Genomic DNA, 15,272 nt, shown 5'->3' with positions numbered 1-15,272 from the left:
CATAACTGAACATTCACTCTGGAGCCAGTCACTTATTAGCAAAGATAGTCCACATCTGTATCCACACAGCATTACACACTGTTATAAAGTCCTTCTCCTTCCTTCCCTCTTCTCTCCATGAACACAAGGATACCACGCAGTACCGATGCAGAGCCACGGACACAGAACACTGTACACAGGACTACACAAGGTCACTTAACCCAGAGATACAAACACAAAGTTACAACTACATCCACACCCCTTCCCGTCCCCCAAGGAATAAAGGTTATCGGGCCCATAACACACTACAGGACCACGGGATACCACTTCCACGATCACAAGATCCTGAAACACATAACATCACAGATGTTTGCACAGCAACAATCAGATATACACCTTAGAAACAGGTGATTACAACAGTACACTTATAAGCACTGACAACCGGTCACCAACACAATCAAAACCACAATTAGAATCCCGCAGTCTGGTCCTGCTTCCGCGTACACAGCCCCAACGTTCGGGACACGCCTGGTCCCGCCCAGGACTTCCCAGACCGCTCATCTTGGGTTTGCGTAGAAGGCGCGCACATCCTGAGTCAGCCAAGCTAAAGATTTTACCAAGTTGAGATGCTATCTCAACTCGCTATGGACTCTGGGAAATGTAGTCCACAGCTACGTCAGCCACAGACAAAGATGGTGCTTTTCACCTTGGGGTTTGGGTTCAGTGTATTATCGAGACGCCGCCCGTGAAGTATCAAAGAGGAAGTCCACACTCCAAACATCATACCAGACGTGAGCTTATTTGGGTCCATGTGACAACAATCTACTCTAAGAAACCCCAAATCGCAAGAAGAGGCGGCCAGGTTTGCGCGTGGGAGTCGGACAAGCGACCCGCAATGCCTTGTGGGAAATGTAGTCCAAAATCGGAAAAAGCAGTATTGCTGATAATAGACAACAGTCTGGCTAGGCTTCAGTGAACCAGCCCCGAGTTGTCGCGGAGACTTCTGGGAGTGCTCGCTCACTCCCTGAGTGCGCAGACGCAGGGGCAGCGAGTGGACATTTTGGTCTTTGTCCGCGGGTCAGCACGGCCGTCGGGTCCACGTGGCGCCAAAGTAGGAGGTGGGATCTGGGCGTCCTGGGTCCGTGGGGGCGCGGAGGTTGGAGGGCAGTGTTTCGGATCTTTGGTGGTGTAGCACGGGGGTTAGGGAGTGGGCTGAAGAGCTTCGGGCCTTGGTGAGAGCGGAGGTGGCGGCCTCTAAGGAACGCTTGAGCGTTTGAGACCGAATTTGACTGCAAAGTTTGACCCACTATTTGGAATTATTGAGTGGATGTGGAGCTGGGTGTAGGATTGTAGGTGACTATGCTTCATGAGGCAATGTGGAGACCCATGTTGAAGTATCACGTCTGCGCGGTAGTTCTCGTGTCGAAAGTGCTGTTAATTATAACGGGGCCATCTTCCCGAAGAGCCTCCGTTTTATTTGAATACTTGAAAGGTGGGACGAAGCTAAGGGGTAAATAATTTTAAAACTGTATTTATTGATGGTGAGTTTTATACACAAATGGATTTTGTGATATGTTCAGTAAGCCTTAATAAACATATTTAGATTTTAAAAGAAGATCTTTGTACTAAAACGTGGTTGTTTATGAATGGAGGTAGAATACAGATTACTCTGACATGTTTAATTAAAAAACATCTGGTTTGGAATTGTTTGTCTCGGAGGTGCCAGCCTTAGACTCTATTTCTGATTTTTGAGGTACTGTAATAGAGCTGTTAGGCAAATTCGGGTTTCATTTTTGAAGAGCGTCATTCCACTGAAAACCTAGGATTAAGGAGTCTAATTTAGATTTAGGTTAGGCATAGTTCCTCATTTAAAATAATTTTATTTACATTTATTTGTGTGGGCATGATTGCTACAAGACACATTCGGGGGTCTTTAGAGTCGGTTCTGCCCTCCACCGTGTGAGTTTACGGTCTGAATTCAGGTTGTCAGTCTTGGAAGCAAAGCGCCTTTCCCCCCCCTTTACCCCTCCCCCCCGCAAGGCATCTCGCTGGTCCTTGTTTCTCCTTTTTTTTTTGAAGAAAATTTAGTGATTGCTGTGCAAGATCATAGATGTTATAACTCCTTCATGAGTACAGCTCTGTGAATTGTGTAGCATATGTAAAAAACTATTCCCAGCTGTTGCAGACATTAAAAACATTGGCAGCTTTGGCTTTTCTTTCTTTCTTTTTTTGGTTTTTTGAGACAGGATTTCTCCGTATAGCCCTGGCTGTCCTGTCACTCTGTAGACCAGGCTGGCCTCGAACTCAGAAATCTGAAATGTAGTTACAGGGGTCCTGAAACTCTTGAGGTCCAACTGTCTCTGCCTCCCAAGTGCTGGGTGGGATCAAAGGCCTGCACCACCACTGCCCGGCTTGGCTTTGCTTTTAATGGTAAAAGTTAAGCAATCGGATACCTAATTAAGATTTGCAAGTCAGTAGCCTTCAAATCTATGAATAGCTGCCACTAGTTGATAAATTGTTTAAAAAAAAAAGAGAAACAAAAGTAGTATTTTAAATAGCACACAGACTCACGGGAGAGGGGGCACCTTTAATCCCAACACTTGGGAGGCAGAGGCAGTTGGATCTCAGAGTTTCAGGACCCCTGTAACTACACAGAGAAACCTTGTTTTGAAAAACAAAAACAAAACAAGAAATCCCCCAAAGAAGAGTGGCTGGAATGTGAGGGTTTGCTGTTGGCAACCTTTTGGTAGTGCTGTGTATTGACTCTCCACTGAACTGTATCCTTAGCCCACAGTTGTGTATTGACTCTCCACTGAACTGTATCCTTAGCCCACAGCTCTGGACATTAATGCTACAAATGTATCTCTGTTTGAGTGAAACCATACAGGCACAAGTCTGCTTATGACAGCAAAGTTTAGCCTAGAAAAGTATTAAAAAAATTTCTTGCTCATACATTGGTTCAGTTGTCCCATGGTAAGAGTAATAAGCTGGGGCTGGAGAGATGGTTCAGTGGTTGAGAGCACTGACTGCTCTTCCGAAGGTCCTGAGTTCAGTTCCCAGCAACCACATGGTGGCTCACAACCATCCATTACAAGATCTGACTCCCTCTTCTGAAGTGTCTGAAGACAGCTACAGTGTACTTACATATAATAAATAAATAAATCTTAAAAAAAATAGTAATAAACTTATCTAGTAAAATACACGGTTGTGCAAAAGAATGGGGGAGAGAGGAGCCTTCTATAGACACTGAAAAGACTCAGACTTACTAGAACAAGGTTCAGAATACAGACTTGTCAGGAATAAGCTATCTTTGTGTTTCTGTTAGGGAAGCTGTGTAAGTTTGGGCACTAGCCCTGTGTTGAAATCTCAAAACCCTCCCCTAGTGGCACACCTCCTCAGACAAGGCCACACCTCCTAATTCTTCCCAGTTATTCAAATACGTGAGCCCATGGAGCTATTTCCATTCTGCCAGCTACAGGATGCTTTAGATAGCTAGCTGACTATGTTTTGTACTATTCCATTAGACTTAGCTACTGAATGTGGATTATTCAGCCAACTTAACTATATTTCACTTGCGCTAATTTACCTTTTTTTTTTTTTTGAGATCAGCTGACTCTGTCATCTCGGTTACCCTGTATAGCTTACCTTTACAGATAGATTGGCCTCGAACTTGTTGCAGTCCTTCCACCTCTGCCTCCTGGGTGCTTAGATTACAGATTTGTGCCACCGTGCTCAGGAGTGTAGTCTTCGCCCTGTTCCCTGTGCTGTTTTCCTAAGAGGAACAAACATGTTCACTTTGTCGGCTGATGCAGCTGAGGAGGCAGAGCTGCACAGTCACCTGCAGCAGCTTGAGCAGTTCCTTAATGGTTTAGGAACCATGACTCAGGTGGCTTCAACTTAGAATATATGCTGCGATTTTTTTTTAAAGATTTATTTATTTATTTTATGTGTGTGAGTACACTGTAGCTGTACAGGTGGTCATGAGCCATCATGTGGCTGCTGGGAATAGAACTCAGGACGGCCCCACTCACTCCAGCGTAATACACTGTAGCTGTCTTCAGACGCACCAAAAGAGGGCGTCAGATCTCATTACGGGTGGTTGTGAGCCACCACGTGGTTGCTGGGATCGAACTCAGAACCTTCGGAAGAGCAGTCAGTGCTTTTATCTGCTGAGCCATCTCGCCAGCCCCCATATTCTGCGATTTTTGAGATTGTATTTTAATTACATTTCTCCCTTCTCTTTCCTCGGTTTATCTGAACATGTGTGTTCTCTTGAGTGACACATCATGCATTTGGCACTCGGGACTTGAAGGAGCTGTTCTACTATGTTGGTAGAAAAGATTAAACTCAGTATTTCAGTATTTATCTCTACTTGATGATCTTGCCTGCCCTAAAGTTTGAGTTTATTAAAATTTTTAGGAATAGGGTATTAGTTAGCACAGGCTGACTTTTAACCGGCTTTGTAGTAGCTGGGGCTGATCTGTCTCTACCTCCAAATTTGTAGAATTACAGGTGTGTGCCAACACAACCAGTTTCTGTGGTGCTAGGGGTTGAACCTATGGCTTCCAGTGTGCTAGGCAAGCAGTCTCCCAGCTGAGGCACACATTCTCATCCTCGAGATACTTTAACACAGACTTAAAATCATAAGGAAGGGTTAAGAGGAGCGAGGGCACCCAGGAAGGAAGGTGCATCCATAGCACGTGTGGGCTTGTCAAGGAAGAGTGGCAGTTAATTGTCTCTGCAGGAGTCACATAGACCATTTCAGTAGATTTGGATTTGTTATCTTCAAAGGATTGCTAAGGAACTTCACAGGGTATTTATTGAGGTGCACCTGATGGGATTACAATCAATAAAGTAAAACTCCCTCACAGGGCTGCCCCAACTTAGGATAGCTCCTCTGTAAACAAGTTAACAGTCCGATGTAAGATTCCTAGACTCCCTACCAAGGTTATATATATTCAGACCTTAAGTTGGCTTCTTGTTATTAGTATGGAAACTACCCAGGGGCTAGATAGATATCTGGTTCATTTCAGTAAAGTGCCTGCCATGCCCGAGGGAGGGCCTTAATTCAGACCCTCAGCTTTCACGTAATAATCCAGGCATGCTGGCACTCTCAGCCTGCTCCTGCCTCGGACCATGTGGACTGGACAAAAGGCTTAGCTTTTTTTCTCTTTCTTTTTTCTTTCTCTTTTTCACATAAATTTTACAATTGGCTTGTCTAGTTCTGAGGAAGGGAGAATGCCCCTGTAACATTTTCTATTGAGATTGTATTAAATTTATAAAGTGATTTAGAGGAAATCAGTCTCTTTATAATGTTAGACACTCCTAGCATGTGCTTTGTTCAGGTGGCATTTGGAGTCTTTAAGCGCTTCCATTAAAAAAAACCCCAAACGTTAGTGTGAGTTCAAGGTATATAGGTGTGTACCCAGGTGCCATGTGTGAGGGTCAGAGGACAGCTCTGTAAGATTGGGCCTCGCCTTACCAGTGACCTTAGCTTGTCAGTGTTTTCACAGAGGTTTTATTCTATTACTGTTGTTATGGTTATTCCCTCTGAGTGCTACAGTGAATGTAGTGATAATTATTAGAATATATGAGGCTTTTTAGTTTCTTATTAACATTTCTTAGCATAGTTACTGTGTTGTTTATATTAAATAATATTGAGATGGGGACACCCTCGTGTTTATTTGGAATTTAATATAAATAGTGCTGCTGCTGCTGCTGCTGCTGCTGGTGCTGGTGGGGATTGACTACAGAGCTCCTAGGCCAAACACTGTTGTTGACTGTTGTTGAGCCACGTCAGCAGCTACCTGTGCTTTTATATCAGGCAAGATACACGCTTTTCTCGTCCCGTGTGGACCATGATTTGTGTTGTAGTTACTTTTCTATTTTTATGAAGAGACACCATGACCAAGGCAGCTCATTAAAGAAAGCATTTAGTTGGAGGCTTGCTTACAGTTTCAGAGAGTGAGTCCATGACCATCATGGTGGGGAGTGTGCCCACAGGCAGGCCTGGTGCTGGTAGGCAGAGAGAGCCAGAGCAAGACTGGGCTTATTTGACGAAGGTCGTTAAATGTAGCTACCAAGAAGATGTAAATGTCAAACAAACTGGTTTGTATTACCAAAAATACCAAAAAGGTCTGTAGGCACTCAAGTATCTAAAACATTTGGTGAAGGACAGTAGAAGAAAAGATATAGTAGAAGTAGAACATTCAAAACTCTAAAGGCTCCAGTGTGATGGCATATAGGAAGGGTGTATGTGTGGGATTTAGACTTCCAGGTTAGTGTGAGGACTAGAGCTGAGTGGTGGTGTACACCTTTAGCCCCAGCACTCGGCGGGAGTAGAGGTAGTGGGAGTTCTAGAACAGCCAGCTACACAGAGAAACCCCGTGTGTGTATATGTGTGTATGTGCCTGAGAGTTTAACTTAGAACCTCATGAATGATGAATGCTAGGCAAACATGCCTATGAGCTATATACTAAAAAAACTGAAATTTTATTACTCATAATGGGGAATGTGTGTTTGTGTGTGTACATATATATGTAAAGGCACTTCTTCCAAGCTTAAGAAATGAGTTATTAAGTATATACATACACACATATATACATATTTGTGTGTATATATATATTCATCCCCCATTACCTATATGTATTCCTCATAATGGGGATATATGCTATGCTATATATATGTATATATGTATATATATGCACACATACACACACATACATACACATACACACACATATATATATACATATATTTGAAATTAAAGTATAATTACATAATTCTCCCCTTCTTCAAGCCCTTCCATTTCCTCTCCCCCGCTCCCCTTCAGATTCATGGCCTCTTTTATATGTATGTGCTCAGTTCATTTAGAGTTAGTGGTGAGTATATGATTTCAGGGACGACTTACTGGAATTGAATAACCAATGAGAGGGCTTATCTCTGGGGAAGTATGTTCTTTCTCTTTGCATTCCTTAGCTGCTGTGGGGCCGGATGAGATGTCTCCCTTTGATGCTGTCGTGTCTATAGGTGCTGGACCTGCTCAGGTGCTGTTTAGGCAGCCCTCTCTGTCAGTTCTAGAAGACACAGTCTCCTCTGGCCCTTACTGTCTGTCCACCCCCTCTTCTCTGACCTTCTTGTGCACACGTGTCTGTTGGGGCTGGCACCCCACAGTCAGTTGTGCTCTACATTTTGACCACTCGTGGCTTCTGTGATGATCTCCATCTATTGTAAAGAGAAGGGTTTTTGATGAGGGGTGAGAGCCACAATTAACTGTGGATATAAGGACAGGTAGTTAAAGTCTAGTTAGAAATTGGGCTGGTTTAATAAGGTGGCGGTGGTAGAGATTCCTCTTAGATCCATAATCTCACTAGCCCCAGGAGGTTGGCTAGGTCTCCAGTATCAGACATTATTTCCCTCCTGTTGAGCATGCCTTAAGTACAATTAGAAAGTTGTTTGTCACCACCAAGCTATGAGAGCTACTACTGCACCCAAAGAGAAAGCTTGCCATGTTGGCTGTTGCTACGGTTCATGGGTCACACTGCTGCTTCCCTCTCTTCGAAACTTGTACAACATGTTCTAGTACTATGAAAGCTGGTCCTCAGATAACAGGAACTATTTAAGTAATATTAACTGGTAGTATTTGTTGAGTGTTTACCATCTGTCAACCGTGTTCCTTTAAATGGTTCTTTGTGATCTGTTGTAGAAGCAGCCGAGGAATGACAAGCACGTAGAGCAACCACGTCATCTGGGAGGTCAGCTGACTCACCGAGGAGAGTGGCGAATCAAGAGCTAGACTACTCTTCTGTGTGCACAGACTTCATTTCTTTTCTTTCTTTTTGCAGAACAGACTTCGATTTTTAAAAGGCAGAGCATTTTTCAAAGCTTAGAGTTTTGAGCTTCAAACATAATTTATATTTAAACAGAAAGTGCATGGGAAAGAGTCCTCTGCTTTTTACAGTTTTGAAGTCCTCTACCATAGTCTCCTCTTGGTAAGAATGTTTTATAAATAGAGCGTCGTGTGGAAATGCCTGCAGTTTGTTAGTGGAGAGCACAAACCAGAGGAAAAGCCTCTGAGTTTCCAGATGGTGGGAGGCATTTACTTAAGTGTCCTGTCTCCCTGAACAGAGAAGTCATGCTGAGAGGAAGCCCCGTGTCTCTCAGCAATATTGAAAAGCCTTTAGCCAGATGACAGCTGTCAGCATTGCTGGAGGAAAACAACATTGACTATCTGTAAAACTTACCCTAGGAAGAAAGGTTTGTTCTGATAAAGCTCTTAAACTTTCTCCCTTGCTCTGCATTTGAATGAGCAGGCAGACACAGAGAGAAGCCTGAGAACTGTAAGAAATGTGGAGACATCCTCAGTCAAGAGCAAACCCTCATTCGTCCAAACTTTCCTACTGGAGATAAACACTGTGAATGTGATAAAGCTTCTATTCAGATGTCACACCTCAGTCAACAGAAAATCTTAAGTGGGGGAAGCCCCTTTGCCTGTAAGGTATGTGGAAAACTCTTCAGCCACAAATCAAATCTTACAGAGCACGAGCATTTTCATAATAGAGAGAAACCTTTTGAATGTAATGAGTGTGGGAAAGCCTTTAGCCAGAAACAGTATGTCATTAAGCATCAGAACACTCACACCGGAGAGAAGCTATTCGAGTGTAATGATTGTGGAAAATCCTTTAGCCAGAAGGAAAACTTGCTTACCCATCAGAAAATTCACACTGGAGAGAAACCTTTTGAGTGCAAAGATTGTGGGAAAGCTTTCATTCAGAAGTCAAACCTCATCAGACATCAGAGAACTCACACAGGAGAAAAGCCCTTCATATGTAAGGAGTGTGGGAAAACCTTTAGCGGCAAATCAAATCTTACTGAACATGAGAAAATTCATATTGGTGAGAAACCCTTTAAGTGTAACGAATGTGGAACAGCTTTTGGCCAGAAAAAGTACCTGATAAAACATCAAAACATTCATACTGGAGAGAAGCCGTATGAATGCAATGAATGTGGGAAAGCCTTCTCTCAGCGAACATCACTTATTGTGCATGTGAGAATTCATTCAGGCGATAAGCCTTATGAGTGCAATGTATGTGGGAAAGCCTTCTCTCAGAGTTCATCTCTAACCGTGCATGTGAGGAGCCATACGGGTGAGAAACCGTATGGGTGCAATGAATGTGGGAAGGCCTTTTCTCAGTTCTCAACCCTTGCCCTGCATCTGAGAATACACACAGGTAAAAAGCCTTATCAGTGTAGTGAGTGTGGGAAGGCTTTCAGCCAGAAGTCCCATCACATCAGACACCAGAAAATCCATACTCATTAAATGCTCTGAATATCTTCAATATGGGGAAGTCTTCATTAGGAACTTATACCTCAAAGTGCATCATTTGGTCATTCTGAGGCTAAGCACCATAAATCAGCCAAACATTTAACATAAGATGTCCTGAACACCAGAGAATTCATACTGAGAGAAAGAAGTGTGGATGATTAAAAGGCTGCACTCAACGAAAAAGCAGTGCTGAACTGTGAACACAGTTGTCCACGTTTGAGAATGGCAAACAGCCTGTTACTGACGGCCGTCAGCGAAGATCTGCAGATCTTCACTAGTCTAGTTAGTGAGGACAGAAGTTATAGACTGATAACTGTCCATTTAGCAGGATTTAGAATATGAAAATAATTGCTTCAACTGAACACCTAGACTACATTGGAGGTAAATTGTCCTCTGAGGAGGAAACCTGCATACTATAGACTATAAACGATAGTAAAAGTAAAATATATGGACATTGAAAGCAGAAATATAGAAATGCTATACATTAGACAGGGTTGACTTTGGGTGTGGAAAAACATTCCTTGTAACATTTGGAAATGAGTATTTATGCTCAGGAGGTGAGGCACCAGGAAATTTACCATGACTTAATTTAGAGTAGCCAAATAGTAGAACTGAACTGCTTGTTGGGAATGGAGTGAGAAAATTCTCAGTGGATTATTATGCAGACATCGGGCAGATGCAGCAGATGAGGTGTGTGTGTAACTGGAAGGACTCTGGAAGTGATGTGGGGGAACTCAATTTACAGGATGTGTACAGTACAGTGACTTTCAAGTTAAAATTTCCTTCTTGAAACTCATTATGGTAAAAAACACATGTATGTAAATGTTCGAGATGCATCAGAAGGATGCAGACCAACTCCTGAGAGTGAGGACGGGAGGGGGGCTTCAGCTTTGATATAAGTATTCAGTCTCTTAAAGACTGCAAGCAAATATATGAAGATACTGGCTAATTTTCAGTTGTGTTATATGGATATCATGTCTTATTTTTTGTACTTTTCTGTATTTTTCAAAATAAGAATGGAAGTAATGGTGGGCACTCTGCACCTGTAGAGATGTTAAAGTTGATTAATAATACCCAATCAAATACTGAGCTTTTATAGAGATATTTCTAAAACTTTAACATAACAACGAGTAGATGGACTTGGCACTCTATGTAATGAAATTATCTATTTTATTAAAATTTAAAATGATAGCATATTCTTAAATCCTTTAACTTTATTTTACTATGTTGCATATGCTCTTACATTTCTAATATTTTGCAAGATTGTTTAAGCGTAGGAGCTTTTAAGAACTTAAATATAATTGCATGGGGATCAGTTGATGTGCAGTGTTTCATTCTTCCCCTTGTTTATACAGACCCTGTTTCTTTGCCCAAGGTGGACCCTTCCTGAAGATTTTTAAATTAATACTTCATTACAATGTAATTTGGTATATTGTATGTGAGGGTGAGTACATGCAGATATGTGTGTTATGGAAGCCAGAACACAACCTTATGTGGTGTTGCTTGGGCTTTGTCCACATTTCACTGGCCTGGAACTAAGCTTGACTGACAGCAAGCCCCAGGGATCTGCCTATTGCTGCTTCCTCAGCTAGGCTGGGAGATGATGCATAGCAACAGACCCCACCCCCTCCCTCTTTAAAGGCAAGTACTTTATTGACAGTTAACTCCCAGCTCTTGGAGCTTTTTCACATTGGTGGGTGTGGGTGTGGTGGGTGTCAGGTGAGGGGGGGTCTTGTGGAATTCAGTTCTCCATCTCTACCTCCAGGATAGTACTGTGGCAGAACCACTGACCCAGCACATGTGAGGTCTTGGGTGGATCTGACCTTGTGGTCAGAGGACAACTTGCACAGATCAGTTTATTCCACCATGTGAGATCCTAGGGATCCAACTTCAGCCATCAAACCTGGTGGCAAATGCCTTTACCTACTGAAGCTATCTCAGTTGTCCAGTCTCTAAATAATTTTATGAACAAAACTAAGAATCCAAAAGAGGTCATTTACCTGGTAAGAATTTTGAGGTTCTCATCTGAGGTTAAGATAAAACTAGAGGCTGGGAAGAAATCTTGGGCAAGCGTGTTTGCAGAAAAGGTGGTCCAGTCGGTGCGTGGTGGTAGCCAGCTTTTGGGTGAGCAGCTGAGAGTCGGGTATCTCCAGTGTTAATGTGGTTGGGGATTTAGAGTTGGCTGAGAGGCTTAGAAACCAAGAGGACAAAATGTGCAGTCACACTTGTATGACTACACTGTTCCAGGCCAGCCTGGTCTTTATAGCAAGTTCCTGGATAACCAGTTCTACTTAGATAGACAAAAAAAAAAAAAAAGATGAGTGCTCACTGTCCTCTATCTGGCAGTATACCATTTGTGCCGTCATTCCTTTCCAGTGCCTCCATCCAAAGGCTTGGTTAAGTTTTACGTAAACCTTAAGCAGTGCTTGGCTGTATATTACACAGTAAATGTTCAGTAAATGTTTACTGCTATTCATAGAGTGAACTCAAGATGGGAAGGCTCTGGCCTAGCTCAGAGCTCTTGAAGAGGACCCATTAGGCTACTCACAACACTAATGAAAGGTGAATTTTAAAAATCTTCAGGAAGGCTCAAAAGGTCTGAGCTGCTCACCCCACCGTGCCTTGGGAAAAGAAGCAGCATGTGTTAAAACAGGGAAGAATGAAACCCTCCAAGTCCACCAATCCCCGTGCATCCAGTGCCCTCTCCGCTGTCTACACTCAAGTCGCATATGTCCACACACAGACACAGAGTTTTCAAAAGTAAAAATTAATAAAGAGGAGAAAAATACTTTTCCAGCCTAGAGGTGACCCGGTGTGAAGTTTGGACTTGAGTGTTTGGCTAAGACATGATCTCCTGGACATGAAGCAGGTAGGCAGCAAGGGAACAAAGGGTTGGGATGGGCTTTGGAGGACGTATGTGCACTGTACCACCTCCAGGACGTGGGATTATGAAAGGTCATGTGATCCCACATTTGCCACTGAATTTGCATGGCTGTTTTCTTTTGGCTGATACACTTTAATATTTTTGGAAATTTCTTTTCCTGACGACATGTATAGTATGTATATGTCTATGTAGAAATGTATATGTATATGCAAGTGCCCAGAGTTGAGAAGATCGGAGCTGGAGTTTTGGGCAGCTTGGAATGCTCTGCAAGAACATTGGCACTTTGACTGCTTAGTTGTCTCTTCAGCTTTTCCCCCAAATTAAACAAAAATCAAAAAAGAAAAAACCCAAAAAACGTTTAAAAACACATTTACCATTTGTATGCGCATGTATGGACACATAGCAAGTCAAAGCACTTGTAGAGATTAGAGGATGACTCTGTGGAGTTGGGTCGTATCTTCCACTATATGAGTCTCTGAGAATTAATTTAGAGCTTCTGCACCCAGAACTTGTGCTTGCTAAGCCATCTCTCTGGTTCTCTGGCCAGCTATGGATTCTCTGTGGATGAGGTGGGCCAAGTATAGAATTGGGTAGGAATTCTAACTCTTAAATTCTTTCTGGCCTGAGTTCCACAATGTCCCCTGAATTTTGCATGTCCATTTGTGGCTATAGGCATCCAACATTTGGACTAAGAATTTTGAGCAGTTATTAAGTCTCTGAAGTCATCACTAAGTATTGTAAAAAGCAGCTTCTCTGACCAAAGCTGATAGCAGTATGCGCATTTGACAAACCCTTGTCCATTTAACAAAACCACAGTAGCTTTCCCATCAGGGACTGTGACCTCCCCAACAGTGAGTGGCCTTTCACTAGGTTTATAGTAATAGGATCTTTTTAAATTGTTGAATAGGATCCTATAGTGTGCAGTTACTGGTAAAGAGTGATAGAATTGCTCAGTAAAGAGTGCTTGCTTCTCTAGGATCCTGGATGGAGGCTGGTTCCCAGCACCCACATTGGGTGCTAAGCCTCCTCTAATCATAGCTCTAGGGAAGCCAAAGCCACCTTTGGACCTCTGCAGACACTGGCATATGTATGTATATATGTATAGATACCTGTAGCATATAATTGATAAAAACCCATGCTGTTACCAGCTTCTCGCCAGCAATGACGGTCTCCCCACACCCATGGCTGTTCGCCCAGTTTCACACAGTTCACTTGCCACCACAATTCCCATTCTTCTGTCCACTGTGGCTAGTCTGCCAAGACTGGCTCAATCCCCTCAGGATCCTACCCGAGTTGCTGGGAATGTAAAACACCAGACAATCTTAGTTTAGAATGTACAGATAACACAACTGCTGGGCGTGGAATCTGTCGCCCTAAACTCATCAACTATTCTATGTTAGAAATCTTATGATGCTGGCAGATTTTGCTACCAGATCTAACAGTTTCTGGTCTACATGTTGCCTCCTTTTGCTCATACCTCACTGTCCAAAAAGGGGTGTTCCTTCCTGCTCTCCCTCTTCCTTTCTTTGACAGGAAGACCAGCCTTCTCCACCGCTAGTGATTGGCTTCTTGTCTTTATTATTCAGTCAATTAACTGGGAAAATTCTGCTACAGATAATCATATAATTGGATAAAATATTTGTAAAAACAAATTTAATGAGCTATTTGGTATTATCTGGGGGTATAATATATCAGTATCTGGTTTGGCCTGGGGAGTAAGGTTAGCTGTGCAAGCATGGGGACTAGATCCTCAGAACCCATAAGAAAAGCTGGTCATGCTAGAACATGCTTCTGATCCCAACTCTGGGGAGGTCAAGATGGAAGAACTGTGCTCACTGGCCAGCTCAGGCCCCAGTGGATGATTCTAATAAAACTAATTGTATAGCACCCAAGGATATCAGGCCTCTCTATACACTCACAAACGAATGTGCACACACGCATTTCCTTCCATACAGATAAAAAGGAAGACACACACAAAATTAAGAATTGTCAGGTTGTAGCTATTATATTTGAAAACTAGCAGATCACATAAAGTCAACTGCAAATAGGAGTTCCAAATATACAAAAGTATGATTTTCCTAGAAATCTTAGACTGTTTCCACATTCTTTTTCTAAGAAGATTTATTTATTATTATATGTAAGTTCATTGTAGCTGTCTTAAGACACACCAGAAGAGGGCATCAGATCTCATTACAGATGGTTGTGAGCCACCAGGTGGGAATTGAACTAGGAACCTTTGAAAGAGCAGTCAGTGCTCTTAACCACTGAGCCACCTCTCCAGTTTTCACATTCCTGTATTGAATTTAAAACATCAAGGATACGTATTTCCACTGTTCCCAGGACTGTCTTGCCAGTGTTTTGGAATGCATGGGGGTTAGCCTTAGTGCAGCTTGCCATAATTGCAGCTGCATGTGATGTTATGCTGTTATGCATAACATGTGATGTGATGTAATGTACAAAAGTTATGATTCATAACTTTGTATTCATAAACTGGCTTTCACATTGCATGCTGTGTTCAATTTATATAAAAAAAGTTAAATTCACTAGAAGTATGAATTATTCTGCAAGGCAGTTTTCATTGTTAAATTTTGACACAGATTTTGTTTTTGAGATTATAAATAACTAGATGATACTGTAAATCTTTTCACCTTTTTGTTTTTTTGGCTTCTTCTTGCTATGTTTTTGAGACAGGTTTTTTCTATATAGCCCTGGCTGTTCTCAAACTTGCTCTGTAGACCAGGCTGGTCTTGAACCCAACTTAAGAGATCCACCTGCCTGTGCCTCCCAAGTGCTGGAATTAAATGTGTGTGCCACCAGCTACCACGGCCTGGCTGCTATCTTCTAAAAGTAAAAGCTGCCTTCATAGCCAGCATCAATAGTTAAAATCAGTCTTTCTCGACTTTTTCATGTGTATAGTGTGTGTGTGTGTATGTGCGCATGCGCGTGCGTGCGCGAGCTTTTTCATAAGTGGAGTGAAGGTGTGCATGCATATATACACAAAGCCAGAGAAAGTTCAGTGGATACAGAATCACTGACAAGTGTGACAAGCTGAGTTTTCCCATTGGTATGCAGTGCAAGGACAGA

The 15,272-nt window shown here is 42.5% G+C and overlaps 1 protein-coding gene across 2 annotated transcripts; it reads left to right on the top strand.

The window, feature by feature from the left end:
* The first annotated feature begins 979 nt into the window (after window positions 1-979).
* On the top strand, window positions 980-14,073 carry LOC116101957 (zinc finger protein OZF). 2 transcript variants are annotated; one of them, XM_031386046.1, is made up of 2 exons: window positions 980-1,090; window positions 7,685-14,073. In XM_031386046.1, the coding sequence occupies exon 2, from the start codon at window positions 8,420-8,422 to the stop codon at window positions 9,296-9,298; it is 879 nt and encodes a 292-aa protein (XP_031241906.1). In that variant the 5' UTR covers window positions 980-1,090; window positions 7,685-8,419; the 3' UTR covers window positions 9,299-14,073. The 2 variants fall into 2 exon arrangements, with proteins under 2 accessions (XP_031241906.1, XP_031241905.1); XM_031386045.1 differs by having other exon boundaries at window positions 980-1,097.
* The last annotated feature ends 1,199 nt before the right edge of the window (window positions 14,074-15,272 follow it).

Source organism: Mastomys coucha, unplaced genomic scaffold, assembly GCF_008632895.1.
Source record: "Mastomys coucha isolate ucsf_1 unplaced genomic scaffold, UCSF_Mcou_1 pScaffold21, whole genome shotgun sequence".
NCBI classification, from domain to species: domain Eukaryota; kingdom Metazoa; phylum Chordata; class Mammalia; order Rodentia; family Muridae; genus Mastomys; species Mastomys coucha.
The sequence above is the reverse complement of the archived record's forward strand: the minus strand, read 5'-3'. Positions and strand labels throughout refer to the sequence as shown.